Below are 25,210 nucleotides of genomic sequence, written 5' to 3' on the forward strand. Positions count from 1 at the left end.
CATCACTTAACACCAATCTGGGCCATTCGGAAGCATTAACCAAAATAAGTAAAAAAAATGAAATATCTTCCACTTTGCCCCCCCCACCCCCTGGAGTGTCATGGCCGTGTCCGACCTCAATGTGCCCCCCACCCCGGAGCATCACACCATGGTCGTGTCCGCCGCCCCGGTCGGCGGCTGAGAGCTCGCCTCGCGTCTCCGCTCCTCGTGCCGCTCCCTGTCGCGGCGGTAGCGCCTCACGCCGCGGACGGTCGCCAAGGTCAGCCAGGCGCCCACGGCGTACAGGATGGCCGTGATGAGGCCGAACAGCGCCACGGCCGCGTCGGCCCCGCCCACGTCGCAGTTCATCCACGTGTAGCCGTTGCGCGCGTACAGCCGCTCGCGCCGCTGGCACACGTCCGTGGCGTTGACGCCGATGACAAAGTGCAGGTAGAGGCCGACGGCGACCACGTAGCCGACGGCGCCCACCGCCTGGAACGCCAGCGCCCCGTACAGGACCCTGGGGGGCAGGTGGTGGGGGGCCTTGTTCCCCGACACGGCGAACACCAGCGAGCCCACGCCGCACACCAGGCTGAAGGCCAGGCCGCCGTAGATGCCCGGCGCGCGCATCTGGCTGTACTGCATGTCCAGGTCACGCACCTGCTGCAGCTCCGTGCCCTGCAGGTTGAGGTTGGAGTTGATGTTGAAGCCGCCCAGGCCGCCCATGGACGTCAGCCCGGACATCACCATCTGGGCGGCCACCACGCAGATCAGCACCAGGGCGTTGGTCAGCACCGAGCACATCAGCACGATGCCTGGGGGGGGGGGGGGAAATCAGTCGGATTTGGGCGTGGACGCGTGCACGGACGCATGTACGCATGCACGCACACACACGTGCGGGTTAGATCGCCGAGGTATGCAAGACCTGCAGTCTTCTTTGACAGAAGATTCGCCGAAACCCCTACCTGGTTCTAAATGACCCCTATGTGTCTTCTGAAATCTACACAAAGTCACTTAGGATAGTGGCATCCTAAATTTGAATAGTATTCACCACACAAAAAAATTATGTGGAATGCCAAATATAGTAAATATAGTAAATAGTAAAGTAAATAGTAAATATAGCAAATTGTCACAATATTGTTTATACAATAAGCCATGGGGGCTCTGGAATACACAATTGGCTATTGTGCATTCAAAACGATGTGTGTGGTTAATAGGTGTAAATTGTAGTGATCAGGTGTCACACCGAAAGCGTTAGTATGAAACAGGCTGAGAGTGGGCTGACGTCACAAATAACAGAAAACCGGTTCCTCTGTGTGCACGGGGAGGGGCTGAGGGTATCGTCCAGCTAAAGTGGTTCCTCGTTTGGCGATCAATTGTTCACATTTAAATGACGCGTTATTTTTCTCTGGCTCTAAAACTTTCTGCCCAGACGACTGAAACATAAAACACCGACCATTTGATGACTTACCTCGTCTCGAACAAATGTGCGAGCATGTGGATTCTTTGCGTCTCTCTCTTGGGACGTCCCGTGAGCTGTCCCGTGCATGGCTGGTTTCATGTCTGTCTTGTGCAGGGTAGTAGGGCGGACGAGACGACCTGAGCGGGAAAATAGGAATTCATTGGGAATTCAAACAACAACACATCAACAACATTAAAGTAAAACGGTATTAATTTGACAGTTGGTATACTTTTTAATATATTAAATCAAGGAAATGTCCGTCGGATCAAATCAACCAATGGACAATCGTTGAGATCAAAACAAACGAGGAGGGCACGGTAGGTCATTGGACCTACTAAAACTAAAGACAGCAATCAAACAAACGACAATAATTCCACTTTTAAAATGGCACGCCGACCAACCTGTCAGACGAGGGCTGCCTGTCGTCATCGGGGTACCTGTCGTTGGGTGCTCGATTCTCGCGACGCTCCCCGTTTCTGTCCCGGTGGCCCCGGTTGTTCCTCGGTTGATGGCTCATAGCTGTTGGAGAAAAGTAGGCCACCCTGTCACTCTGGGCGAAACGAACCCACCTATGTAGCTCCCGGTGGTGTTTTGCCTTGGTTTGTACAATAAGTAAACAGTAAACAATCTCGATACAACAGCTTGTAAAATTGACTTGAGAAAAAATTATCCATTTTAGATACAAACTATCGTTTCGCGACAGGAGACTTAGTTGGTACTGAACAAATGTTTCCACTGTGTGTTGCTGATACCACAACAAGTCGATTAGAACCCCTATAATATGCACTTACTGTCTGCTGTTTGAGATCGGAAGTTAAAAGTCCAAATATCTCTCCATTTTGTTTGAGATCGCACGTTGGTTCTACGCCTTTCTGCGCAGGAAAAAATATAGTTTTCAGGGAAGGTCTACAGGTAGAACGAGAGACGGCCACCAATCCGACGGGGGAGGAAGGCGGAAGTCAGGATTCACAGGTGAACTACAGGTAAAATACTACTCGGCTTCACGTCGTCAATCCATTCCTCTTGAGGTCCTCCTGTGGTTTCGATTGGGCAGGACCTTGGACCAGGTTCAAGGGGTGACGAGTGCTTTTTGATTTAGCCGCCTGCTTATCAGAGCATTCTGATCTGGGCAGCTGCTCTTTATCTGAGAGGGTGGTTGAGGTGGTGGTTGCATGGGCTGCGATCACCACCAGACATCCCAGTCCCCGTATATTGCGGCCTGTTCCCGCGTTGGTCGATAGGATTGTCCAGATTCTTTCGTGTTTCTTTTATAGGATTTAGTCTGAATAGATTAATCGATTTTTAAAAGGCTCTAGCTTCCTCGTGTATATTCATTTTGAGACAATGGGCATTAGTATCACGTAGGCCTATATCTGATAGATTGTGAGTTATTTGTATAGAATTAAACTACACGGCTTTGTTGAATGATACGTTTGTTTGGGAAAGGGACAAAAAATATATTTAACGACGATTAAAGTGGTAGGCTACTTCTATGTTGAACGGAAAGAAGGCCTAGTATTTCGATTTTTTTAATTTGTTTTCTACAGTTTGTATAGAGGAATCACAAACTAAAACATTAAAAAAATACATTAAAATCCAAACATTTAAAAAAATAAAATAGAAAAAATAACAGCAGTAGACTGGAATTAATTAAAATAGTATTATATAGTATAGTATAAAAAAGTATTAAGTGGTGCGTGTCTGATGTTTTTGCACATTTATTCCACTAGATGGCAGCAGTTGTAAACCCACTGTTTTCCCATGGAACAATAACTTCCGGCATGTGAACTGTGTGTTATTAGCTGCCCTACGCCTACAGCTGCGTTTATGAACAATATTGACTGAACATTTGATCTTCGGAGGAAGCATGCTGTGCGCCACGGCTCTGCGGAACCTGCGGAGCTTCACTTCACCTGTGCGATGCTGTTTACGGTCCATAGTCACTTATGTTCAGGGCCAGAGCCCCGAGCCTCGCATCCGTGAATACTTTTATTATATTGACCACCAAGGACAGGTGAATATCTGGACCGATGTACAATTCATCCACTCATAACATGGATCCAATATCTTCTTGTAATAACATTGTTGTAATGTTGTTGGGGGTGGTGGGTCTTTTTTTCACAGCTGTTCCTTGATGACACTAAAGTGAAGAACTTTGTGACTTGCTTTAAAGGTAAACAGAAGAGCAGGACGAAACATATAGAATAGCCAACTTATTTATTTTAATAATTTACGCATTCCGCAAAGTTACTATGGACTCTGAGTCATGTTAAAACATTAAATGTAATCGGTGACTGTCCAAAAGTAACTATTTACCCTGACGATGGCGTTTCTGTGACGTAAAACACGAGGACATGTTTAAAGAATTGGAAGTTAGTCATCCACAACCCCTTTACAAGTTGTACATCCAACATCAAATGGACAATTAAACAACCATTGGACAAGATATGTCCTTACAACTTGACTGCGGGAAGCATTTTCAAGTAATTTTCAGAAATCCAGGGTTGGTGTTCGTGTCAGTTTCCTAGAGTGATTCTCCATATAAATGTATGTATCTTGTAATGCAACCCATATCCCTAGTTTGTAGCGATGAACTGCAGCCCCACTGCGCTCGCTCCCATTTCACCTACTTACCTCACCTACCCTTTACACTCAACCTTCATGTTATGTTAACACGTTCCTAAGGGTATCATCTGGAAAAACACACTGTGTGTGTGTGTGTGTGTGTTTGAACAGTTGTAACTGCTCCATTATCAACACATGTGGACCTATATAAATATATATGGCGCTTATCCCCATAAACAACTCGGCTATGATGAAATCTTCGGCAGTATATCATGTGCCCCATATTAACTCTACAAGGGAGGAATTGTTCAGAGTAGTGCTACTCTAATTGCTTAATCCAACATCCATGACCAGCACACCTCCCTGGTAGAGACTGAGTTTGACCTTTTGAACACCTGAAGAGGTGTTTAACCTTCATAACTATTTAGTCATTTAGCAGAACCTATTTTCCGGCGCCCCTGGCTATGCATTTTGGATTAATCATTGATGTGTTGTAGCAATTTCCTTTAACAGATATTGCGTCTAGGACAGATGAGATTTGTCAATGCTAAAAAGCACACAATACTTGGCAGACAACTATCCTAGGTTTAATGCGTGCATACATTAGACTCCTCTCTAGCAGAGTGAGTCCAGAATACAGTTTGACAGTTATTTATATACCGTTTCAGATCCTTCCCACATTGCAGATGTCAATAATCAAATCAAGTAATGTTTACCCAAGACACAGAGTTGCCTTTGCTCTTATCAAAGCGAAGAGTGCCTAAGAGGATGTCTTCTCCTTTGTGACCGGTTTACCCAAGTACGAAGGTTATATTATTGGTTGACTCTAAGGAAGGTGGGACAGCTGACCACAGCATAAGGGTTAACATTTTGATTGACTCTGAGGAGGAAGGTGGGACAGCTGACCAGAGCACATGGGTTAACATTTTGACGACATCGCTCCTTGGTGAGGTGGCTGAACCAAGCACAAAGGTCAATAAATAGTCGACTCGGGGGGGGGAAAGGCAGGATGGCAAGACAATACGCGAATATAGAAAACAAGGCCTAAGTTATAAAATGAACAACATGTCGATTTTTCCATCACAGATGAGATTAGTCATATTGCTCAGATGCCTATGGTGGACGGTGGACATTGGGTTTTGAGCCCTTAGCCTTTTCCATGGGCGTCAAACACCCTGCCAAAAAAGTGTCCATACTGTAACGTAATTTGTGGTTCTATTATGGGATTATTATCATTCCTTCATTCATATTAATTTGTGTTGTTGGCCATATAACCACCCCCCCCCCTTTCCTTTTTGATTTTCGAACCCCCAGACAAAAAGTTCTTGGTGTTCTTCTTCAGCCGACTGCGTAGCAACCGGAGCGGTCGCTACGGTGACCGCTTCCCCTTCCTGTCGCTGTGCGGACGCGAGAGGAACTTTGTGCGCTGCGACGACCGGCCCCTGGTCTTCACCCACCTGCTGCCGCCGGTGGAGGAGCGGGAGGCCCCGGGGCCGGGCCCCGACACGCTGTCGTACTGCGGGGGAGGTGAGCAGCTCAGCGTGCCGTTCCGCCCGGAGGCCCTCTACATGCACCCGGCCAGCGGGCGCGTCTACCACCCCTGTCCGGAGCTGGCGGGAGGGGTGGGCCTGGTACGGTCGGCCCTGGCTATCGAGCTCAGCCCCTTCTTCCTCTACGAACAAGAGGGGCAGCAGCAGCAGCAGCAGAGCCAATTGGAGCAGCCGACGCACTTCCTGTGGGCGGGGGGTCAGCACGTACTGACCAATGAGCTGGCCGCGTTCTTCCCCGGGGATGGGCAGCAGAGCAGTGGGTGATGGAGCAGAAACAAAAAATAAAACTGAATTTTATTTATTTGAAAGGGGAATGGACACCGTTCTGGTTTAAAGGGTGTGACAGAAGTGTATCTTTCTTCTGAAGCAAAGGAAACTAAAGAAACTGTAGTCAACATCTACTGTATAAATATGTATTTAGTGAGGTCTAGTATCTTCTAGAACCTGCCCTGGTGTCAGCATTGCCCCAAGGAACGCTTGGCATCAAATATTGACATTATGCAAAGTGGTTTTGTAAAAAAAAAAAAAAAAAGGTTAATGCTGAAGAAATCACAAAGTTCAGACTTCATGATGATTAATATAGCCTAAGGTGACTTTGGGAATAGGTCATTTGCAGTTGTTACATTAATTGAAATAGAAAAATTTTAAGTACATTTCGAAAAGCATGTTATTCAGGGTCACGTGAAAAATAATGTTACTCAATGACACGTGTGACAGACATTGAAGCTGTGCCTACAATAAAAGTAGCTCCTTGCTAAAATGTCACTAAATCTGTCTACTTCTATAGAAAATCTCGGTGAAGAAGGTTATTCGCTTCGTTAACCTGCAACGAAATTGCTTTGTGACCGTCGTTATCGGCGGGTAATTACATAACGGTAGAGCAGTTGTGCGGCGCCTCGGAGAACTGCATCTCCCAGGTGTCTCGGCTGCTCCGGCTCCAGTTGAACTGGAGCCAGCCCTGCGTGAACATGGCAGCTCCGTGGAGCAAGGCATGCGAGGCTATGGAGCGGTCCATCCGTGCCCGGGTGCCCCCCATGCTGACGGACCTCTACCAGTTCACCATGGCCTATGCCTACTGGAACTCTGGACGGCACAACGAGCCCGCCGTGTTCGAGTTGTTCTTCAGGGAGAACCCCTTCGGCGGCGGCTTCTCGCTGTTCTCCGGCGTTCACGACTGTCTGCTGTTCTTACGAAACTTTCGGTTTACGGAGGAAGGTGAGTGCTCCGGGCAGAGTCTTTCACGTGGTGGGACCAATGCCAATGTAATCAGCCACGTCATTACACAAGTTTACGATCGGCATTGCGTAATGTCTTGACTAACTTTGGTCGCGCTGCCTTTCGCCCCACTGCCGTTGAAGTTGACCCCGCCGGTCGAATCTCGCAAAGTTCACTGGACACGTTCTCATACATGCCTATCAAGCGACAACATCCTGCACTAAAATGATCAGATGGTCCATAACAAAAGTTAGTTATGACTATGTACAGTTTTCAGCAAATGTTACCCTATTTGTTATTATGTAATTATAAAGCGCGTGCCTCATAATATTGACAACCAACCGACGTCGACAGGGACGTCACCTCTCGATCAGTCCTAGCTTTACTTTCTCTGTTAAATGTTTGAAGAAAAAAAAACTTTTTTTTAGTTTATGCAACAACTGAGATCTCAGCGTGAGAGTTATTATGACGAGCGTGATTGGCCGCTCTGTTTTGTGTGTGTGTGTGTGTGTGTGTGTGTGTGTGTGTGTGTGTGTGTGTGTGTGTGTGTGTGTGTGTGTGTGTGTACGCGCTTGTGTGATTGTGGGCGGAGCCAGACGTGGAGTACCTGCGGTCTGTTCTACCTCCCACCACCAACCCCTCCTTCTTCCAATTTCTACGGGAGCTGGACTGTTCCGGTGTGACCCTGCGCGCCGTTCCTGAGGCGACGGTGGTCTTCGCCAGGGTGAGCCCCCCCCCCCCCCCCCCCATGAGTCAGGGAGTACTGGGGTTCAACCGCTAAAGTGTGTGATGGTGACTGACGACGATGTGTTTCTCGTGACTGCAGGTGCCTCTCATGGAGGTGGCGGGTCCTTTGGCTGTGGTCCAACTGCTAGAGACCAGCTTGCTGTGTTTAGTCAACTATGCCAGGTACACACACACACACACACACACGTACAGGTTTAAAATATTTTGAAATATTTTGGCAGCAAAATGACTTGTGGTTTGTGTGTGCGGTTGTTATGGGTGTGTGTGGTTGTATGTTTGCATGGTCTTGTACTTTCTTTGTGTGTGTGTGTGGTCCAGTCTGGTGTGTAGTAACGCTGCCCGGTTCCGTCTGGCCGCGGGGCCCGACAGGAAGTTGCTGGAGCTGGGGCTCCGGAGGGCCCAGGGCCCCGACGGAGGACTCACCGCCTCGCGATACACACACATAGGAGGTACTCTCTCTCTCTCTCTCTCTCGCTCTCGCTCTCACTCTCAACTCACTCACTCACTCACTCACTCACTCACTCACTCACTCACTCACTCACTCACTCACTCACTCACTCACTCACTCACTCACTCACTCACTCACTCACTCACACACACACACACACACACACACACACACACACACACACACACACACACACACACACACACACACACACACACACACACACACACACACACACACACACACACACACACGCACACCACTCTCTGTGAGTGACTATGTGTGGCTCCCCAGGCTTTGATATGACCAGTAACGTGCAGGCGGGCTTCCTGTTCGGCATCCCCGTAGCAGGGACCATGGCCCACTCTTATGTCACTTCCTTTTCCTCCCTGGAGGAGGTGTGGCCTCAGGTCTGTGTTCTCCTGTCAGTGATTCACACCGTCTCTTTAATCTGAATATTATTATTATTATCCGTATATTGAATTGTATTTCCATTAATAAACCGCCATTATTCGTTAAACCATCACACTCGTTCCTTAAATACCCAAATCACTTTTTACAAAATCTGGCAAATGTTCCCTAATATTAGCATATTATTATTACTGGAATGTTATTGATACATAATTGATGTATTTTATATTATTGGATCATGTAATATCGTATAGATAATTGATATATGACGGGTTTATTATTAGAGTATAAATTGAATATTGTTGATATATTATCGGAATATCAGAGTACATTAGTACAATACAACGAGCGCTATATTCCCAACCCATTCATTCATTCATTCATTCATTATGATGAGACGTTTGACCACTTCCTGTTCCCTGTTACCGGGCAGACTCTCCGGCCGGCGTATGGAGAGGAGGACCCGGTCGACCTGATCTCGCTCACCAAGGGCCTTCTGGGTCGTCTCTGTGAGCACCTGGGCGCGGAGCCTGCGAAGATCCACGAGGGAGAGCTGGCAGCTTTCCTGTCCTATGCCATCGCCTACCCTGGGAACTTCCTGCCTGTGATTGACAGCTACAGTGTTACCTGGTAACGCCAGTAGTCCTGCCATCTTCTGCGTTCTCGCTGGAATATAAACATAAACTTTCTAAATGTCTCGGTCACCGGTGTTTATTATATAGCCTCTTATACATTAAATTAATAAGATACATTATTTAATTAACTTTTTTTCTTACCCATTAAGCCAATTGTGTAGTGTAGGTGTAATGTCTTTAATGCTGTTGGTTGAGGTAGAATCCCTCTTATCATCCACTGTGTGTGTATTATTCAGGCCTCATGTTTTTAATGTGTTGCTGTCTTTCTGATGGCTTGCCCTTATCTATCTCTGCTCGGCTATCTCTTTGAATGTTTGACTGCACCGCTGCCTGTCTGTCTGTTTTTGTCTGTGGTTGACTTTTGTTAATAAGTCTGTCTGTCTATCCCCCACCTCCACAGTAGTGGGCTTCTGAACTTCTGTGCGGTTGCCATGGCACTGATTGAGCTGGGCCACCAGCCGAGGGGAGTGCGTCTGGACAGTGGCGACCTCTGCAGGCAGTCGGTGGAAGTACGCCGCATCTTCAAACTCTGCGCCAAGCAGTGAGTGAATGTTGCTATGTTTAAACTCTCTGCTCTATATCACTGTGTCAGCCAGAGATAGCTAGAAGAGATGAGGGCCCACAGACATGGGGAAAGATAGATTAGTGTTACGGGTGTCCGACACCCAATGAAAAGGTTCTGGGTTCTACCTGTATGCTACCCTGTAAATGAGTTCTCACGAGAGCACAATTTGAATTTGCTCAGCGAGTCACTCGAGCAATATACTCACTCCACGATTCCTCTGGTCCAGAACATTAACCAATCACATCGGTGTATCTGATATAGGCGGTGCCAAAAGCGTTGCTGTTTTGCCGATCGGATACGGCAAGTCTTATCTATTGCTTAGCTCCGCTGGTCTGGATACGTCACCCCTTGTATTCTTCTGATTGGTAAATGAGAACTTTGACATTTCCCCTTAAAAATATACACAAAATGGTCAAAGAGAAAATAAAGTTAATAAAGTCAGATATGAATCCAGCTGTTCTGCAATTTCTATTTAAAAAAATATATATATATATATATTTTTTTTTAATCGTTTCAACTCGATTATATTAGTTTGGTGATCGTTTCACTCTGAAATCGGAATCGCAATCAAAATTCGATTAATCGCCCAGCCCTAGGTCGTTTGCCTGCAGTGATATTTTCAAATGCATGCTTGTTGCCGCCCCTCGAGTTGGGCCATTTTCATCACTCGTTGCCAGACCCTACAGCTCTCTAGATGTGGGTCTGGATTTCCAGGCTACCTGTATGCACCCTTGAGCAACATTATGACCTGGTCATTAATAATGACACAAAAATAAAGAATCACTGAAACGCATTGGATAAAAAATGGGCACCCTGGAACGGTAGTACTAAGAAGAGAGAGGGTCAGAGCTCTCCCAGTGTTCAACTCCAAGCTGAAAGGCTCTGGGTTTGAGCCCCAATGTCCACTGGCTGCATGTCGTCATCCTTGAGCCAGATGCCCTCCCAACTACCTGCTCCTTAATGACCTGCCTCTGAATACATTGTACCGCTTTGGATTCAATTATCATAAGTTGATAACTTCTGCTTGGGATTCCTCTAGTTTCTCCGTCCCTGTGTTCGAATCTCTGATCATCGTGGGGACCAACAACATCTCAGAGCAGAGCATGATGGAGCTCAACAAGAAGGTAAGGGAGCCTGGAGCAGAACCTGGTCTGTAAGAAACAGATCCGAAACCATACCTCTTCCTCCATGGGCCCTTCACTGAGACCTTGTCTATCTCTCTGACTGTGTTTTAGGAGAACGAAATCAACGTGGTGGGGGTGGGCACCCACTTGGTAACGTGCACAAGGCAGCCGTCTTTGGGGTGTGTGTATAAGGTAATGTGTAATGTACACACTGGTACACACACACGGAGGGACCGAACTTTGATAAACCTGCCTGCACTCCTTTGTAATGAGCTGCTTTGCTCTGTACTGAAGTGTGTGTGTGTGTGTGTGTGTGTGTGTGTGTGTGTGTGTGTGTGTGTGTGTGTGTGTGTGTGTGTGTGTGTGTGTGTGTGTGTGTGTGTGTGTGTGTGTGTGTGTGTGTGTGTGTGTGTGTGTAAGTTGGTGGAGGTCCGGGGGAACCCCAGGATGAAATTCAGTGAAGACCCAGAGAAGAGCACCGTTCCTGGGAAGAAGGCTGTGTACCGTCTGCTGGACAGCGAGGGTGAGGCTCTCTGGTGTATTCTCTTCTCATCTCCTCTCCTAAATATATTAAATAGCGATGCACCGAAATTTCGGCCACTGAAAATTTTCGGCCGAAAATGGCCCAAAAGCGCATTTTCGGCTTTTGGCCGAAACACTTTTATCACCGAAACAGGAAATTGTGATGAAGCAAACAAAAACCGTGGCCAGCACATGTTGTCTGGATAAGCGCCTCTGCGCCAACATGTCTGCGGTGTGGGCATATTTCCATATATCTGAAAAAGACTAAATGTAGTAATCTAGAGAACCAGCTACAACCTTGTTTTCATCCAAACGAGTGAGTTTAGGGACCGTCCGCAAAGTGCAGACAGCTTCTATGAGCTGTCGGCTATCATCCACGAGCTTAGGGACCGTCTGCAAAGTGCAAAACGGAAAACGGTGTTGTTGTTGTTTCAGTGCTAAATAAATATTTTTATACTTTTAATAATTGTAATTGATTTATTCTTTGAATTGCAATGCCTTGATTTTAGTGAGGTTAGTACACAGTCATAGCTATAAATGCAATGGTAGGCCTACTAATAATTGGCATAATAATTTATTTCGGTGTTTCGGTTTTCGGTTTTCGGCCTTGGTTTCCTCATTTTCGGTTTTCGGTTTCGGCCAAGAATTTTCATTTCGGTGCATCCCTAATATTAAACATACACAACTTGTTCATTAGAATTTAGTTTTATCACAGATTTTCCAAAGTGACCCATGGTGAATTCAGATACATGTCGTTAAAAAGCAAATGGCTAGATGTCCGAGATTTTAGGACAGTGGTTCCCAACCTTGGGGTCGGGAGCCCACTTGGGGTCCACTAACGTGCCTACTGGGTTGCCGGAGATGGCTAACATTAGCCAAATATTGGATGATCCGTTTTAGTGAACTTTTTTTTTAAGGGTCTGTCATGAATGTCGTCGGAATAGAGCGATGTGATGACGTTCACCGGGACATTGATGTTACCGGCAGATGTTGATGTAGATGCAGATTGTTAAAGTTAAAGTGGGGTCCCAACTTTTTCTGAGCTAGAAAGAGGGTCAGGGCCCAAAAAAAAAACAGTTGGGAACCACTGCTGGATGATGGTGAGGCTGTTTTTCACTGGGGATCGAACCCAGAACCTTTCAGCTGGTGGCTGGAGAGTAACGACAGGACGTTTTTCCTTCCCAATCCCACGCAGAGTCGTAACCTTGTCTCTGTCCCGCAGGTCACCCCGTGATGGACCTGCTGTGTCTCTCTGAGGAGCCCCCTCCCCAGGCGGGCCAGACCCTCAGCTGCTACCCCCTGGGACGGGAAGCCCACCTGGCCATCACGCCCACCCAGGTCACATGTCTACGGCAGGAAGTGTTCACCAAGGGACAGGTGAGGAATTGGTTCCGATGGATGCGGGAATACGACTCTCGGCTCTCTAGGACTGAAATCCTAGAAATCTGAAGTCTTTTGGCCAAAGGGCAGATACTATTTATACAAGGAATTCATCATATTCATTCATACATTTGTACCATTAACCATTGATGGCCTGACGTGGTTTGGTCTGGGCCCCAGTCAAAATCTCCCGACAGTGGTTCAACTCTCTTACTTTTCCAACATTGCTATTTACTGTTGGTGAAGTCATCTTAGCAGACGCTCTCCTCCAAAGTGAATTACACTGACGGTTAAGCAATCTTGCCTGTGTGTGTGTGTGTGTGTGTGTGTGTGTGTGTGTGTGTGTGTGTGTGTGTGTGTGTGTGTGTGTGTGTGTGTGTGTGTGTGTGTGTGTGTGTGTGTGTGTGTGTGTGTGTGAAATATCATCGTGTTTGTCTGTATTTTGTAGATCACACAGCCTCTATGCAGCGATGCTGAATGCAGAGAGAAAGTCCAGAGGTCCATTCAGAATCTGGACCCCCGACACAAGAGATTACAGGAGCCTGAACCGTACACTGTAAGAGACACACACACACACACACACACACACACACACACACACACACACACACACACACAGTATATGATATGCAGTGTTATAAAATATCATTCACTTTTCTGACACTAGGTGGCGCTGTCTGATAAACTCCACAAGCTGATAGCAGAGATCCGCAGAGGAACCTCGGCAGACGGGAAATTCCTGTTCACCAACTAGGAAAAGTAGAGAGAGAAAGCGGGAGAGAGACACTCGTTTTTCTCGTACTGGAACATGTTTGTACTGTTAATACCATGCCAATGCTTGGAAGACTCACCTTGCATTCACACTACATGCGTCCGTCGATAGATGACCCAGGGCGTGTCTGACGTATGGGGGAGAAGTCTGCGTAGAAGCAGCCTGCGGCCAATCAAATCGCTCCCCGCTTAAAGCAGGCTTCTTCCTACTTCTTCCTGCTTGTTGTTGTTATTGCAAAATGGATCCCGTAGTCGCAAGGAGAGTGTTGCCCCTGTACGTGTAAATGATGATAACTTTCTCTTCCACTTTTAAATCCCCCGCTGCCGGCCTGCTTTTTGACATATTCACGTGTTTTTCCGGGTTGTATCACATAGGCGATTTCATTGGACAGAGTCAAAGTAGCGTCACAGTAGTGTATTTGCATAACCGCAATCTGATTGGCCAACGGATTCCGTCGCATTGTGGGTCCGTCCGTCAAATCGATCTCCGTCTCTTTGCGTCCAAAAGTTGAGAAAAGTTTAACTAAAAGTTTAACTTTTCAGGCAGCGACGGATCCGTCACCCAATCAGATCGCGCTATACGCACGTTATACGCAGATCGTGTTTTACCCCATGCGTCGGACACGCCCACTCTCTTCCGTCGACGGACGTGTACACGTGGGTAAGAGGCGTGAATGTCAGTGTTCTGCCAATGTCTACTTACTTGAAGAGAAGTAGAGTAAACAGTAGCTAATATTATATATTCTGTATAATATTTATTGTGTAATTTGATGTTTCATTGCTAAACCTAAAAATATCTCACTTTAGGGTTAGTGGGTATTAATAATAATATGAATAATCATTTTTATGAAGGCGTTAAGCCTATCTCTTCATTACTAAAACACCACCATTCAATCACCAGTCAGTTTGATAACGGGAGGTAGTGTAGGCCTACTTTCATTTCAAAATGATGTCTTCATAGCCTAATGTCTTCAGGTAGTAAACGTATCTGACTTGAATACTTTCTTCTTTCCTTTATTACCATCACAAGCATATTGTTTCTTCAGTGTGTTCTTCAAAAATGTCAAAAAAATGTTTAAGTAATCTGCCTATTGGCTAAACATTCTGGGTCATGACCAAACTGCCTTAATTGAAAATTGTTACACCAAATATTTTCTTGTTATAACGGTTCATTAAATCTGTCTTGTGGAAAGACTAATAGTGAAAGTTCTTTTGACTGTTAATTAGCATTAAACTGTAGGCCTAGGAAAAACGGAAAGTGAAAAATTGAAGCACACACTACCGAGAGATTGGCATGGTTATATTTCAGTTAGCCTATTAGCTGGTTTGATTTGCATTGAGAAATCATTAGGCTAACTAACAGCTAATAGGTAAAACCAGCTAAAACCATGACAATCTCTAGGTATGGTGAAGGGTATGTGATGATGTGGGGCTATTTTAATTCCAAAGGCCTAGGTGACTTCATCAGGATGCATAGTATCCTGGATCCATGAAATAACTGGCTTTTAAAAATAAAAATCTGCCTGCCTCTATTGGAATTTAACATAGGGGTGTCTATACTTATGCACCCTGTATTTTTATGGAGAACATTTATCTATTTACGATACATTATTCATTCACAAAGAAAATTGATGTCCTTAAAGGTTGGATTTTTCCTATTTTTTAAAATTAAGGCATTAAGATCAATCTCCAAAAAAAATCATTTTTTATTTATTTATTTTATTTATTATTATTATTTTTTTATTCCTCTTTTTAGTCAACTTTAGCATGGGTGCCTAAACTTATGCCTACCACTGTATTTGGACCATAACAATGTCACATACAAATGCATTGCATCTCATCATTTTTATTTAACTACATGCAATAGTATTTTGAATTGAATTTGACGGTAACAAATGCAAAAGAGAAAAAAACAAAAGTCTTCTACAATATGCAGATCAAACCACACAAGGAGCAATCAGTGAGGAATAGTCTGTCTGCCCAGGTTCATTTGAGAAGACATGTATGAAATTCACATGACTACTTTTTGACCATAACAAAGTAACATGAACTGCATTAGTACAGTCAAATAACAATATTGTATTTTGTTCAAATGGCAGTGCGAACAGGCCTCTAAAAATACAATTCAGTGTTTCTTTCACATCTCTAGAATGACAAAGGTAGAAGGTGATGAATCCTGTGAAGCTATGACATATTTTCCATGTAGCCTACATTTTACCCACTCAATTTCATTAACTCAGAACACTAGGAAACTAAACGATTTGACCATGACAAATGCACATGCAAAAAAATCCACATAAAATAGTCTCTTTAACAATTTGCAGATCACACTCACACCACACAAGGAACAAGCAGTGAGTATAAATAATATAGACTACCTTTTGACCATAACAGGAAGTAACATGAACCGTACTAGTACAGTCAAACAACAATATTGTCTTTCGTTCAAATGGCAGTGTATCTAAGCCACAACAAGGTAAGAATTGACAAGTCTACACGATTCAGTGTTTCATTCGCATCTGTATTGTAGGGTTTACTTTTTCTGCCCTTCCTGTGAACTTGTCGTATGCATGAGCGTACGCCACGATTTGGTCCCCTCAATGTCCCCTCAACAAGATCATAACGATGAGTGGGAAGATCATTGGACAGCCACAGACCACTCTCACAGCCATATATGAAAAACAGGCCATCGGGAAAAGTAGACGGGTCCTATCAGACCCCACCCATATCCTTCCTCAACAACCAGTACCATCTGCTACCTTCATGAAGGAGACTTGTGAACCAACTGAGCCGTGTCTATCTTTGTTCCAGCATCCATCAGGCTGTTGAATAAACAGTAAGCCCCCCCCCCCATCCCCAACCCAACCCAACCCATCACTCCAGACATCAACCTGTTCATCTTCCCCCAATGAACAATCCTTACCCACACCTCCACCCCTACCCACAGGGTTTTATTTTAGTTTTTAAGAATTTATTTATTCTCGTACATGATTACTGACTATTTATTGTTGGAGTAGCCTATGTCTTGTCTAGTTCCCTCTCGGGAAAAAATTAAGTTCTTTGAATTTGAATTGAATTGAGTAGTAGTATTAGTAGTGCTCCCAGATAAATTTAATGCAGCGAAAGAATGGGGATAAATTATTATATTATTATTATTTTTTTTCTATTATATTTTCTATTTTTTTCTTTAGGCCTATGTCTCATTCCAACTGACAAAGTGAATTATTCCTGCATTATACTACCATCTACAGGCTAAAACCTGCAACTGCATGTTAATACTTCAGACATACTTATTTACTTCGAATTTAATTTAAAATAATAGTTAAATGTGGGCATGTACATAACTTTGACAGCAATAGGCTACAATATATCAAACTCCACACAATTCCAAACAACAGAAGAGCAGACAGACCAAACATCCAAAGCTTTACCTAGGCTATTGTTTCCCTACATGTATGATTGGATTCCAACTTCTGCGCTCTTTTATTGTTTTTATTGTAGCCTACTCAGCACAGACCAATAAGCGGGCTCATGTAGGCTGATGCAGAAAAAAACCGATAGGCCTACGCTATAAATAAATGTCTATGCTTTTTTATTCTGTCATGATCATAGTTGCCACACCGTAATGAAACGGCGTTTAAAACGGCCTTAAGTTGTTTCAAACTGCGTTTGAAACTCCGTTTTGCATGTAGGGCCTATAATATTACGGCGTAATTTAAAGCGTAATAAACGGCGTTTCAAACGCTGTTTGACCAACTTTAAGCCGTTTTAAACGCCACTCCATATGCAAATTAATAGGCCTACGGCGTAAAGTTGTTAAAACGGCGTTTAATACGCCGTGAAGTTGGCCGTTAATTAACGGCGAATTGTGGCATATACGTCATTACCTCAAGATAATAATTACATATGATATTATCATTAAACGTAAGAGTAAATGTATCCAATAAAGGACAGTTCCTCTGCTGCTTTCTCGTAGATCGCACCATTTTTCACCGTCTTCGTTAAATGCGACTGCATCACCTTCTCTCCCATGATGTTCAGCAGCTCGCTGTTTTCAGTAGAAGAATTTAAGTAAAACAACATTTATAATTGTTGGGAATAGACCAACCAACACAGAAAACAAACTCATAATAAATGGCATATAACTAGAATGAGTATCTGAAATATAATGCATAACAGTGCATAACTTCACTGTATTACAACAAAGGCTGTTATTCTGTGGTGATGAGCTGAAAACAATGTACCACTAAATCAAAACTAAAAAAAACTCTGTGATTTTTTTGTTATTGTTTTGTCCAAAAGCTTTGATTTGTTTTAACTTACGAGCTGAACATCATGACTGATTGATTCAAACGGAATATTTATTTTCTAGGAATAATTATAAAATAATAAGAGGGGGTAGGACCAGAAAAGTTGTAAACTTCTTCCTCTCCCTTTTGGACTTGAACTGTAAAGAGCTTCCGGTAGTCCTCATGAGATCATAAAATATGAATGGGTTTCAATGGAGAGAAAGTAGGCCTAATTATTTTCTGGTCCCAGTCTTTATGATATGATATGATATGAAAACTTTATTTCAGACTCAGGACCATAAATAGCACAAGACAAATACAATACAAAAATATAAAAAGTCAGTTCATATACAAACATTTCAGCCAGTGCACCCTCAGGCTGGAGGTATAACGAGCACAGCTCAGAGTGGGATTTACAAGTAGGCCTACCACATACTATTCCGAGATTCCTCCAATCGTTTCCTAAATTTAAACATAAGATTTCTTAAAAGTGCATGGAATGTGCTCACTCCTGCGGCACTGCCCCCTCTGGGTATTTTTAAAAGGATGCACATAGCATCATTGTACGCAACTTTCAGCCTCTGCATGCTAGATTTTTTTGTAGCTTGACCATAATTGAGTGCAGTAAAGCGGTGTACAATATGCTTTGAACAGGGCTACCTTCACCTGTGTTGAACAAAAACTGAATTTGCGTGCAATGGTGTTTGCCTGGGCGTATAGTTTGCAGCATTGTCTGTACACATCATCGTCATCATTCAACTGATCATTTATAAAAATGTCCAAGGTATTTAATCCTTCTACATACATCAAGAATATTGCCAGACAGTTTGAATGCAGGGAAATTGAGCCTTTTATCCTGTTTGGTTCTACATATTAAAACAGCACTCTTGCTAGCATTGTATTTAATGTCATGTTTTAATCCATACTCAGTGCAGATATTAAGGAGTTGCTGTAGTCCAGCACTACTTGGGCTAATAATGACCAAATCATCTGCATACATAAGGTGGTTCACCAACATTTCACTAGTCATACACCAGTCGTGTTACAGGCTCTCAATTGCATGGACAATTCATTGACACACAAGTTAAATAAAATATATGCTGTTTGTGGATTTAAATTATAATTTTTCATGTCAAGAGTTTGACAGTTTATTGTGCAATTGTTCAGTTAAAGGCTGTTAGAGAAAACACAATGAGAAAGACTACATGTATGTGACGTCACACTCCCTGCGACTGGCGTGGACAAGACCGACAATCTCCCCATCGGCATAACTGAAACTCTCCACATGCCCTGAATTATAATGGTTTACACCTCTTTCGATGCTGTTATCCTCCCCTTGGAAAAAAAAAAAGTGAAGTGAAGTGGAGCAGAGAGATCGCCATGTCGGTACCAGAGTTCCAAGTGAGGGGGTGACGTATATCATTCGCGTCGAGAGCAGCTGTAGTTCACAAAGCGGCCTCACACAAAACGTAACATTATCAAACTTCTTCGCGATGAATTGTAGTTTTCTTTGCATTAAAAATTACCATTTAAATCCACAAACAACATATATGTAATCCGGGGCATATAAAGAATGGTACCAGAAAATAATTACTTTCTCTCCATTGAAATCCATTCATATTTTACGATCTCATAGGTCCCATGGGGACTACCGGAAGGGGCGAGACTTACGAGCTATATTGTTTGAGTTATGTTTTTGTTGCTTACGATCCTGAGGATCCCATTTTTTTTCTTGCATTTTATTGCTCATTATTTTGTTTGTATTATTTTTTAACATAAAAAAATGAAAAATAAAAAATACGGGGAAAGATTACCTCCCCTTTCTCTGCTTTCCCCGCCCAGAGAATTTGTCCTGACCGCCCATGATAAAATGAGCTACGACCGTACGAGCGCCGCATTGTTTTGATCTGGAGAGACATCATGGCTTGTAAACGAGCGAAGCATGGCAGTTGCTCAGTGTTTGGATGTACAAATGAACACAAAGGTCTATTTTTAGTTCCCTCATCCAAGCCTCTGAAGAACCAGTGGGTTAATTTTAGTTTATCTGGAAATGCGCCGACACAACTTCCCAAAGTGTTGTATGTCTGCGCCAAACATTTCACCGACGACTGCTTCGTCAACTTGGGCCAATACAGAGCTGGACTTACTGAACTTCTGAAAATTAGGTCTAGATCAATACCAACTCTCCTCGGCTCAGCTACAAACCTCGGACAAGTAAGTAAACTAACGCTATATCATCGTGTTGCTTTACTGTATATGGTTACCTTGCTTGGATGCTTCCTCCGTTGCAACTCCAACACACACCCATAGAAAGCACACATCTTTATGATTCAATGTGTCGTTAGTGGGGATTGACAATTATTCTGTGCAAATGAAAGCATATGTCTTGTGTGTGTTTCCTTCGTCATGTGGAAAGCAGCAGAGCCCAGACACCATTTCAATCAAGGTTGAAGAGGATATTGGTGAAGGCATGCCTGCTGTAGGTTAGTAATACACATTGCATCTATGCAAGCAAACAACCTGGATCCACTGAGGATGTACTTGATGCTACCTGCGCTAAAAAGCCTGGTCCTCTTTTGGGGTAGAGGGGGCTGGAGGAGACATCCCTCTCCAAAACTCTGAATCTGTGTCTGCAGTACAGATTCTAAACCCTCTGTGTCAGTTACATACACATACATTGAAATAATTTCTTTGTGTTCAAATACACACTGCCTCCTTTTGTGCAAATAATGTATCAAAACAATTACTATGTCTTTTTTTTCTCCCTCTGCAGAAGACTGTGATGCCTTTGGAGATCACAGCATGCAGCGCGGTGCCACCTTGGATAGTCTGCGTGTGGACACCCCTGGCTCCCCCCACATGTCCAGTCACAACGGGGAGCTGCGGATCCATAGCGTCTACGGAAAAGGGGAGGGTCCACTGGCGGTCGACGGCCATGACACCCTCTTTACGGCGTTCAAAGTGGAGGCCCTGAACTCTCTGTCTGCGGACCACAGCGTGGCCAAGAGCCTGGATTGCGGCGAGCGGTTGGTCTGTCACGAGGAGCTGAGTGTGCAGGTTGGAAATCATCTTCTCTTCCAACATCCAAAAGAGAGGCTTCCTCCGTTACAACTCCAGCACACACCCATAGAAAGCACACACCTTTATGATTCAATTTGTCGTTAGTGGGGATTGACAATTTTTCTGTGCAAATGAAAGAATGTCTTTGTCTGTGTGTTTCCTTCTTTATGTGGAATGCAGCAGAGCCCAGACACCATTTCAATCAAGGTTGAGGAGGATATTGGTGGAGACATGCCTGCTTTAAGTTAGTAATACACATTGTATCTATGCAAGCAAACAACCTGGATCCATTGAGGATGTACTCGATTCTACCTGCTCTAAAAAGCCTGGTCCTCTTTTGAAAAGCATCATGACCAGAGCCCTGCTAAACATGAAGACTACTTTTTATAGTAGAATGATTTACATCTTCTTCATGGCAGATGGGTATCAGGAATGCTGAGATCAGCTCTGACTCCCAATATAACTACAGTATTGGTAAAACATGTGATAGGAAACAACAGCTGACCTGGGTTGTGTCTTCATGACTTCCCCACAGCCTTAAAAGGCGGAGATGTAGATCTGTACAGAGATGTAGATGTTTACAAATTACATACTGTTTTCCCTTCGATTAAATAATTAATTAATACCATTACTTTCTCTGTCTTTGTTTTCCTCTCTGCAGAAGACTGCGATGACATTAGAGACGGCAGCACACAGCGCGGCGCCACCTCAGAGAGTCTGCGTGTGGACCCCCCTGGCTCCTCCCACATGTCCAGTAACAACGGGGAGCTGCGGATCCTGAGCGTCTATGGAAAAGGGGACGGCCCACTGGAGGTGGGTGGCCATGACACCCTCTTCACGGCGTCCGAACTGGAGGCTAAGAGTTCGCTGTCCGCCGACGAGCAGCTCGTCCACCGTGAGGAGCTGGCGGGCAGCCGCAAGGGCCGGCCCTGTGTCTTGTGTGGCAAGGTTTTCCCCAACAATGCCAAGATGATCGTCCACATGCGTTCCCACACCGACGAGAAGCCGTACGGGTGCGACCAATGCATGAAGCGTTTCAGAGAGAAAGGCGCCCTTGATAGACACATGAGGACTCACTCTGAGGAGAAGCCCTACAGCTGTGACCAATGCATGAAGTGCTTCAGTGTAAGCTCCTCCCTGAAGATCCATATTAGGACTCACACCGGGGTGAAGCCCTACAGCTGTGACCAATGCACAAAGAGCTTCAGTGACAGCTCCAACCTGAGGAGCCATATTAGGACTCACACTGGGGTGAAGCCCTACAGCTGTGACCAATGCATGAAGCGCTTCAGACAGAAAGGCGCCCTTGATAGACACATGATGATTCACTCCGGGGAGAAGCCCTACAGCTGTGACCAATGCAGGAAGAGTTTCAGAGGGAGTGGCCACCTGAAGATCCACATGAGGACTCACACCGGGGAGAAGCCCTATAGGTGTGACCAATGCATGAAGCGCTTCGGAAATTACTCACATCTGAAGATCCACATGAGGACTCATACTGGAGAGAGGCCCTATAGGTGTGCCCAATGCAAGAAGAGCTTCCAACTGAAAAGCACCCTGGATAGCCACATGAGGACTCACACCGGGGAGAAGCCCTACAGCTGCGACCAATGCATGAAGCGTTTCGGAAAGAAAGGCAACCTGATGATCCACATGAGGACTCACTCTGGGGAGAAGCCCTACAGGTGTGACCAATGCATGAAGCGCTTCAGACATAAAGGCGCCCTGAAGAGCCACATGAGGACTCATACCGGGGAGAAGCCCTACAGGTGTGAGCAATGCACAAAGCGCTTCAGTGACAGCTCCTCCCTGAAGAGCCACATGAGGACTCACACCGGGGAGAAGCCCTACAGCTGTGACCAATGCACGAAGCGCTTCAGTGACAGCTCCTCCCTGAAGAGCCACATGAGGACTCACACCGGGGAGAAGGCCTACAGCTGTGACCAATGCACGAAGCACTTCAGACATAGCTCTACCCTGAAGATCCACATGAGGACTCACTCCGGGGAGAAGCCCTAAAGGTGTGACCAATGCACAGAGAGCTTCAGAAGGAGCTCTGCCCTGAAGATCCACATGAAGACTCACTCTGGGGAGAAGCTCATGGCCGTGTTGCCCCACAGTTTGGCCTTGATGCCCTTCTGAAAACTGTATGCACATCGGCCACCGTTGCCTTGGTGCCTAGCACTCATCTGCCCTGTCCTGTCAAGTCCGCCCCGGCAACAAAATGTTAGCACATGTACTTGATTGGTCAACACAACAGTAATGTTATCATCAAGTGTGACCAATAAAATGCAAGCGCAAGCTCTCATTGACAGGCTGCCTGATCCGTACAGCACAGCGATCCCAAAGATGACGTGAAAATAAATGTAAGCGTTTGAAAAACTATCAACAAATAGCTGTTTCCTGAATCATATAGCTTTTGAGTAGCTTAGCTCTTTCATTGACCAAGTAATGGGGTAGCGCCCACACAAGCTACAGTTCTCAATCATTTCTGAAGTTCCAGAGCAGCAGAGCTTTTATCTGCACTCTGAAATAAAACTGCAAAGGATCAGTAAAAAAGTGACACCTCCGCCAGTGTTGCCAAATTGGGCCCCAATTCCTGCCCAATCTGGCAACACTGGCGACCCCCATGACAGTGACATCACGTACACAATCCTTGGGCTGAGGCCTGCAACGTCTCTAAGATGGCAGAGGGAGGGTTATTGTCATTTTGAAATAATTGTAATTAAATGTGTAATTTAAAAAAATATATAATACTAATATATAATACTAATTCTAATCTTATACACTAATAAAGTTTTAATTCACAAAATTCAACAAATTCACTCATTCCCTTTTCAAAAAGAAGTGCAGAATTGTCACAAAAGGGCTCCTTGAGATGCAGATAAAAACTGCGAAACAATGAACAATTTCTCTAGAAGTGTTACACTGTTTATTAAAAAGGCATGAATGTTTTTAGAAATGGATTTGTGCCCTTGTGGCCTTTGTGCCCTCAGAAAATTGCCCGCTGCAGGCCAAGTGGCCTTGCCACTAAAATCACAAAATTCCAGGCCTGGTGTGCACATGCTGAAGCTCAACAGCAATGCAGTGCTTTGACACGGGGCAATGGAACGCTTTGATTGACACCTCTATCCTGTATTCGTTGAAATGATTGCTGTAAGTTTCATCATGATTGAAGACGCTTTCCAACTTTTTATTTGCATTCAGTTTTTATTGTTGTCAATGGATGTGTTTGATGAATAACTTCTAATAATTCTTAAGACTTCGGACAGTAAAATACACTTCATTTTAGAGCTTGATCATGGGAAGATACAGGCAGCGAAATGACCAAGCATACATCCAATGAGACGATGGGTGTACATGATTTTTATTGGAAACTTTCACATCGTGGGTAAATACAAAGGTAACAACGGTGAGGAGGAGTAACCAGAGAGTTTAGGATTGGCCAGAGGAGAGACCAAGTTAAATTGCAATACACTATGGGTGAAGTGGACAGTGCTGCAAGACTTTAAAGGAATCCACACAACAAAGAAGTCAGTCGATTGGCCTCGGTATCGGACTTGGTGTCTACAGCCTACAGTTGCAATGCAAATGCAAACTAACTTAACACCTTTCAACTACAGAGGGCGGGAGGTATCTCTAGGTCCAAGGAGAATGTATAGAAATTCCTTTCAATTGACTAGCAATTATATAAACAGGGTTTATATAATTAAATTAAAATTTAATTAAAACATACAATTAATAACAGGGTTTATATAATTTGTATACAATTGTATATTATTGTTACGCTTATCACAAATTGTCTGCAAAGTTCACTTGTGAAATAGACTGCAATTGAATCCCACATTATACATGATTGTGTTAATTTCACTTACCTTTTCATTCTGTGTGCTTTATGCCAACTACATCTTGTTTAGACTCTCTAATTGCTGTCTTTCTACTGCCATTATTTTCTAGTTCATACCTTGGATTGTATCACAAAAGGCAATAATGGTTGAAGATTATCCACTTACAAAGGTCACTGGTTAAGTGTATAGATCTCAGAGATGCTTGAGTCAGTTTACGGTCCCCCCTCTAGAATGCAGCATTATTCTAATCAGAAGATTCCTAGCATTGTTCACCCTTCACTCCTTGTTTGTCTAACAAAAGTTAAGCGAAAAGATGATTAGTTTATCATGTTAACTTCAAGTGTCAAAGTTATCAATGAATTAAACGAGAGATAACTATTTTTTTAAATGTTAAATCAAATGTTTGACACATTGCATCAAGGGATAATATCATGTACATTATCCAGATTACATGGATACTTAAGAAATCTATAATTTGACACAAAATATAACGATATCGTTATTGACAATAACGGCTCTAAAAATGTGAGATGCCCACGCCGACCTGTTTTTTATTTTTAGATCACCCACCAATTCCATCACTTCCGATTGGGCTAGCCAATCACACCGGATCCCATCTCACCCCATGGACCAATAAAG

At 44.2% G+C, this 25,210-nt stretch overlaps 4 protein-coding genes across 4 annotated transcripts; 3 read left to right on the forward strand and 1 right to left on the reverse strand.

Moving 5' to 3' along the window:
- Positions 1-141: 141 nt before the first annotated feature.
- LOC311352862 (MARVEL domain-containing protein 3) lies at positions 142-2,445 on the reverse strand (the record flags this gene model as incomplete). The annotated part of the gene is made up of 4 exons (XM_084472684.1): positions 2,233-2,445; positions 1,843-1,960; positions 1,451-1,578; positions 142-794 (listed from the first exon to the last, which is right to left on the reverse strand). The coding sequence occupies exons 2-4, from the start codon at positions 1,956-1,958 to the stop codon at positions 142-144; spliced, it is 897 nt and encodes a 298-aa protein (XP_084328810.1). The 5' UTR covers positions 1,959-1,960; positions 2,233-2,445.
- Positions 2,446-3,221: 776 nt separating this feature from the next.
- cUnh8orf82 (chromosome Un C8orf82 homolog) lies at positions 3,222-6,308 on the forward strand. The gene is made up of 3 exons (XM_084473255.1): positions 3,222-3,455; positions 3,566-3,614; positions 5,321-6,308. The coding sequence occupies exons 1-3, from the start codon at positions 3,309-3,311 to the stop codon at positions 5,818-5,820; spliced, it is 696 nt and encodes a 231-aa protein (XP_084329381.1). The 5' UTR covers positions 3,222-3,308; the 3' UTR covers positions 5,821-6,308.
- A 123-nt stretch (positions 6,309-6,431) lies between these two features.
- naprt (nicotinate phosphoribosyltransferase) lies at positions 6,432-14,561 on the forward strand. Its single transcript, XM_084473254.1, has 13 exons — positions 6,432-6,771; positions 7,368-7,495; positions 7,598-7,680; positions 7,837-7,967; positions 8,261-8,376; positions 8,811-9,007; positions 9,413-9,553; positions 10,617-10,701; positions 10,813-10,893; positions 11,122-11,224; positions 12,446-12,600; positions 13,052-13,159; positions 13,271-14,561. The coding sequence occupies exons 1-13, from the start codon at positions 6,525-6,527 to the stop codon at positions 13,355-13,357; spliced, it is 1,662 nt and encodes a 553-aa protein (XP_084329380.1). The 5' UTR covers positions 6,432-6,524; the 3' UTR covers positions 13,358-14,561.
- A 5,730-nt stretch (positions 14,562-20,291) lies between these two features.
- On the forward strand, positions 20,292-22,742 carry LOC311353061 (uncharacterized protein; the record flags this gene model as incomplete). Its single annotated transcript, XM_084472898.1, has 3 exons — positions 20,292-20,720; positions 20,904-20,967; positions 21,385-22,742. Exons 1-3 carry the CDS (start codon positions 20,412-20,414, stop codon positions 22,740-22,742), a joined length of 1,731 nt encoding a protein of 576 aa, XP_084329024.1. The 5' UTR covers positions 20,292-20,411.
- Positions 22,743-25,210: the final 2,468 nt, after the last annotated feature.

This window comes from Micromesistius poutassou (genome assembly GCF_964030765.1).
Source record: "Micromesistius poutassou genome assembly, chromosome: 9".
Lineage (NCBI taxonomy): Eukaryota > Metazoa > Chordata > Actinopteri > Gadiformes > Gadidae > Micromesistius > Micromesistius poutassou.

Excerpts from the sequence above, each read along its gene's own strand:
- cUnh8orf82 (XM_084473255.1), top strand. The coding sequence starts at position 3,309 with ATGCTGTGCGCCACGGCTCTGCGGAACCTGCGGAGCTTCACTTCACCT. Across the intron at positions 3,456-3,565 it reads ATATTGACCACCAAGGACAG|CTGTTCCTTGATGACACTAA; the intron begins GTGAATATCTGG and ends TTTTTTTCACAG. Across the intron at positions 3,615-5,320 it reads CTTTGTGACTTGCTTTAAAG|ACAAAAAGTTCTTGGTGTTC; the intron begins GTAAACAGAAGA and ends TCGAACCCCCAG.
- naprt (XM_084473254.1), top strand. The coding sequence starts at position 6,525 with ATGGCAGCTCCGTGGAGCAAGGCATGCGAGGCTATGGAGCGGTCCATC. Across the intron at positions 9,008-9,412 it reads GACAGCTACAGTGTTACCTG|TAGTGGGCTTCTGAACTTCT; the intron begins GTAACGCCAGTA and ends CCACCTCCACAG. Across the intron at positions 11,225-12,445 it reads CCGTCTGCTGGACAGCGAGG|GTCACCCCGTGATGGACCTG; the intron begins GTGAGGCTCTCT and ends TCTGTCCCGCAG.